The sequence below is a fragment of the Cyprinodon variegatus genome, unplaced genomic scaffold (assembly GCF_000732505.1).
Source record: "Cyprinodon variegatus isolate N-32 unplaced genomic scaffold, C_variegatus-1.0 Scaffold2009, whole genome shotgun sequence".
NCBI lineage: Eukaryota > Metazoa > Chordata > Actinopteri > Cyprinodontiformes > Cyprinodontidae > Cyprinodon > Cyprinodon variegatus.
In genome coordinates this window covers 51,235-56,613 of record NW_015152462.1, presented here as the reverse complement: position 1 = coordinate 56,613, position 5,379 = coordinate 51,235, and the positions used below count along the sequence as shown (strand labels likewise).

The 5,379-nt window shown below is 39.8% G+C and overlaps 1 protein-coding gene across 1 annotated transcript in view; it reads left to right on the top strand.

Annotated features, from left to right (window-relative positions):
* The first annotated feature begins 651 nt into the window (after positions 1 to 651).
* The window catches only part of f5 (coagulation factor V (proaccelerin, labile factor)), a 38,900-nt gene continuing 34,172 nt past the window's right edge, over positions 652 to 5,379 (top strand). Inside the window, exons 1-2 of the mRNA XM_015405136.1 lie at positions 652 to 960; positions 3,332 to 3,414. Of these exons, the coding sequence (XP_015260622.1) occupies positions 806 to 960; positions 3,332 to 3,414 (238 nt within the window). The 5' untranslated portion in view covers positions 652 to 805. The remainder of the gene's footprint in view (positions 961 to 3,331; positions 3,415 to 5,379) is intronic.

Sequence of the window (5,379 nt, the reverse complement as noted above, 5' to 3'; positions counted from 1 at the left end):
GCTTTCAGCCCCCCATCACTGTTCATTGGTTATTACATGGACACCCTTATAAAATGTCCTGGCTGAGCCTCTGGCCTTCAGGTATCCAGAGTTTGGACCCAAGGATGATCCAGACCTTCTGTGGGGGGGGCACAGTTCTCTTCCTGACAGTTTGACTGACAGCTTTATGATTTCCCAGCAGGCCACAGGAGGAGGTCTGACTCTATGATTCCCAAACTGAGCCTCTAACTGAGCAATCTGAGAAACTCCAAAGTTTGAAGGAAACATTTTTTTGTAGATATTTGTTTTTCATTTGCAGAGGATCAGTCATAGCGAGGAAACAGACCACATTAAACGTGTTACATTATTACACAGAGAGTTTGTGTAGTTATAGTTTAAACATTTTTTCTTTTTCTCAGAGCTGTGATTCATATGTACAAATAAACATGTGTGTTCTGTCTCTGTCTTAACGCCCAATCAGTGTGAGGGAAAACCCCGGCCTGGATCTGCAGCATGTGGATCTAACTTTATATTCTGAGGGATCGTTTCAACACTCCTCCCCACAGCGAGGATGGGATGGGCACGACCACAGGGATGATTCAGGAGTAAACACATTCGCCTGCAATTACAAGAGAGGGAAAAGAGCAGAGCTGAGTTCATTGCCCCGGGACATAATGTTTGGAAACAGACGGGTGCATGAGTGTGTCCCAGTGTGTGTGTGTGTGTCAGTGACAGATAAAAACACAGAGCCCTGCCTCTCTGACAGATCACAGCCAAACAGACTTGTGGCACGGAGCGGCTTTCACCTGGAGGATCCATCCCAGACATGAAGCTGTGTCTTTGGCCTGGAGCCGTCCTGCATGTCCTGCTTCTACTGGCAGCACTGAGTGTGGAAGCGGAGCAGCTGGGATCCAGAGAGAGACACTACTATATCGCTGCTGTAGAGATAGACTGGAACTATTCTGGCAATGACACCAACAGGTGGGCTAGAAATCAATCACCATTTGTATCACATCTGTTTGTTTTTAATTTAAGTCATAGAAATATGTGAATTTACCAGTTCTCCAATGCTTTCTATTAGCTTCCCTTCATTTTAGACACATGTATGGTTGCAGCCTGTGATTTGAGGAGGGAAGGGAAGCCATTTTCCAGGAACTTTGGGTCAATGATGGTTAAGAAATAAAAGGCAGTGTTTAATATTCATTGGATTTGGTCCTTTTAAGGTGCAAACATACAGCAGAATAATGCGTTTATTATTGAATAATTACTGATGTTTTTAGCGTTGGCGTTTAGGGCGTAATCCAACAGGTACTGAGTGAGCTGTCAATCATGGAAATATTCTGAAATAATAAAAATGATCAACATGTGCTGCTTTGGACGTGAGAGTGAAAGCATTACATAGTAATAAACATTGTTATTATTGGCTTTTATTGCTGGGGGGTCAGAGGGGGGGGGGGCCCTCAAGCTTTATCAAGCTTTCATTTTGATATGGAACCATCTTCATTTTTTATAATTCTTTGATAAATAATTCTTATTCTCTCTGAATAATTATTAATTTATCATTTTAAACTCTTTAATGAGGCAAACTGCATGCAAAGAAAAGGAGCAGGGGCGGATTTAGGAAATATGGGGCCCTAGGCAAAGACAGGCAGGGGGCCCCCTGCCCCATAAACAGCCCCATTCTCCAGATGTAGAAATGTTAATAGAATAGACATCCATTATCTGTTCTAGGTTGTGTCCCTCTCTTCTTGTCCCTTTTCTTCTTGTTTTCCTCTCTATGTTTTGTACTCAGCTGACTTTTCATGCTGTCTCTAAAGGAATGAAAGATTTTTTCCAAGCACTAAGCTCACTTAGCTGATTGCTCCTTCCTGTGTTTCCAAAAAGGCCAAAGTAAATAACCCAGTCCTTCTTTTCACTGTAGACAAGCCATGATCTGCTTATCTGTTCTCCATTTTTCATTTGGATGAAATAATAGCTGCATGAATCATGACAGCAGACAAGATAGAGGAGAGCAGGAGGCGGGGTTACCAATCTACTCGCTCTGGAGAGCAGAGTTCGCTGCTTTTAGATGTTGTCTCCAAAGTCTCCAGTAGCAGAAAAAAGTCTCTAGATTTGGCGCTAGGAGCTTTTTAGAAATCAAAGTGCTAGAGGGGTCTGAAAAGTGGCTAAATATAGCGACTAAAGCGCTAAGTTGGCAACACTGCTCTTTGCATGGTTTGTTTTCAAATGGTTTGCTGCTGTCTGTTTGGACCTTTCTGAACATGTGCAGCAAATGGACTGATCCAATATGGTGGACACTGAAGGGGGGGACACTGAAGGGGGGGGCTGAGACACACTTAATATTATCAGCGTTCTGATGGCATTTTAGAGAAAGGATTTTTATTAAAAACATAATTAATGTGCACAAATAGGGAATAGTTATATTAACCATACATGGAAACAGAGTTTTATGGGGCCCCCAGGAACTTGGGGCCCTAGGCAGCTGCCTAGTATTGTCTAATGGTAAACCACCCCCCTGTGCAGGATGTGCGGGGACATGTCAACTTTCTGGGCAGCAACTGGGTTTCATACGGAAGAGGATTAGGGCCACTGAAAAATAAAATAAATAAATAACTGATTTTTAAATTTTATTTCAGTTTAGTATGGGAAAAAAGTCAGAATTCTGACTTTTTTTTTGCAGAATTCTGACTTTTTTATTGTCAGAATTCAGTCAGAATTCTGAGAATTCTGAATAAAAAGTCAGAATTCTGAGATAAAGTTTTTTTTTCCCATACTAAACTGAAATAAAATGTAAAAATCAGTTAACGTTTTTTTTTTTTCAGTGGCCCTAATCCTCTTCCGTAGTTTCAGGAACTGGATTTTTGTGCATTTTGTTTTTAACATTATTGTTACCCGTCTCCTAATTAAGCAGAAGGAGCTAAAGGGTTTAGACACGTACTAGAGGAGATCTCTCTAACTTAAACTTGAACTCATGTGGTCTATGAGTTAAGCTTAGCTGAAACTGTGGAAAAACTCCAACTTAGCAGCTACTAAATGAGGAGTTTTTAAAAAACAAATTCATGAACCAAAGCTGCACTGGGATGGATCACATCTGCTCCACAACAACAGATAACGTCCTTCAGATAATGTTTTCTATAAGATATTTCAGCTGAAAATGAACCTGGAGCCTCCAGTCACACAGCTGGAGGATTTTTGTGAGCCGCAGCATTATGGGTCACTATTCGGCCATCGCTGGTTGCATGAACCCCCCAGAGGTGGAAAAGACCAGCTCGGATCTCCATAGGAGAGCTGTGTATGTTAACTATTACTAAACTTGATAACTAATGTGTTTTATTTTTCCTCCATTCCTCAGAAGAGATTCCACCTACAAGAAAGTGGTTTTTAGAGAATATGAGAAAGACTTCCGGCAGGCTAAAGCTCATCCCTCCTGGTTAGGTAAGTGCTGCTGGAGGTTTGCAGAAACAAGCGGTTATTCTGGCTTTTATCGTGCGGATATTCTGCTTCACTATTTATTTCCCACAACATGACACATTATCAAACACTTTTCCTCAGACGAAGGGCACTGTGGCCCAGACGGTGTGATAGAAGGCTGGGAGAACATCACTGCCCGTAGAGGGATTTACCCTCTTTAAGATTTCTTTTATCCATGTTTTCTTTTGTTTTTTTTTTGTTTTCTTATGGTTGTTCCAAAAACTCAAAGTTAAAAAAACAATCCACTGGACTTTTTTTTTCCAAGTTTGAAGACGTTCTTCCCATCCAGGAAGCTGTTTAAATTCAAAATGTCTGACTTAGCGTTGAGTTCCAGGTTTTATAGAAAACAGGCAAATTAAAACTGGAAAACTAGCCCTTAATATATGAAAACAAAGTCCAGTGGTTGGATTTTTAACTTTACTGTTTGGAATGACTGACCTGGATGACTGAGAATCTCCAGCAGCATTCTTCATGGTTGAATATTTTCAGTCATCCAATAAATAGAGGAGGGTCGTCCAGAGGAGACCGTGTTTTCTCCACTAAAAGTGCTTTCAGTCAAAGAGCCTCTGCAGTCGCAGCAGCTCAGGAGAAGAACTATGTCCCTCAGAACATCAGAGATTCTACAACATTCACGCTTTTTAAAAAGTATCTAAAAAACGGGCTCATAACACGTCATTTACATCAACATTGATTCAATTAACAAACCATGCTGCCACTTTTTATTTGAGTGTTTTATTCTATTTTATTAACCTAAAATCCGCAGCCCAGCGAACATTAATTCTGTATTTTTAAACAAGTTCTGAATAGTTATAGCCGTTTTTATTTCTTTTCATGTTTGTATTTTTCACTGTAAAATTCTTACTGTTTTGTTTTTAGGTTTAGACAATTTTAAAATCTGTCCGGGGACAACAGATGAAAAATAGTCTTTTGGCTAATTTTGCTGCATTTGCAGGAATGCTTATTAATGTACACTGACCCTGTCAAATCAATAAATCAATAAAAAATAAATATAAACACCTGACAACAATAACCTGAGAAAATAAAGAGAATAAAAGTGAATTCAAGTTTATTTTATTATCTACATCAAGACCTGATCGTGGCTTAGCAGGTAGCATCATCAAAAATGAACATGAAGGTGGTTAAATTAGCTCCAAAAGCAACGCATCACACAACGTCCTCTATCAGTGCTGAAAGGGCTGCATCGCCATTTCTCGGGTTTGGGAATCTCTAAAAGGAAAGCTGGAACCAGCATCAACGAATGAAGAGCAACGGTGGACCATCACATTTCGTTATTTACACAAATCAAACAATGGTATCAATTAAAGATGTAAAACTAAGTCAGTTAAAAATCAATTTTAAGGTAAAAACAAGTGTCAGCTAAAAATCATTAAATGAGGATATTGTTAAATTGTAATTCTCCATCATCAAATGTTGTTAAACCCCCACAGCTGAATAAATCCTCCATGTTCTGCGTGTCTCTGTGGAAGTTAAACTCCAGCTTTAGTCTGGCTCTAACCTCCTCAGAGCCGCGGCGTCAAGCTGAGCTCACACCTGCAGTCTGTCTCCAAGGGACAATAAACGGCCATCTTTGCATCACTGATTAAAACATTTTTAATAATTCTTATTTTTCCTATTCTGGAAAACTCCTCCTATAAAAAAGAGATGTTTGTAAAAAAAAAAAAAAAAAAGACTAAAAACCCAAAATTAAAAGGTTAAAAATGGTCTTTAGTCTTGTGGATTCCATAAAAACATGGAAGACGTTTTCAGACAGACCGTAGAAAGGACACTAGTTTAAAACACCCCGATTAATAAGCGATAAAAACCAGTTAGTGGCGATGGCGGCGTGTAAAATCGTCCACTGGAGATCACCAGTTAGATTTTTAATCAGAGGCTTGTATAAAGGCCTGTACTGGGGGCTTCAGACCAGCC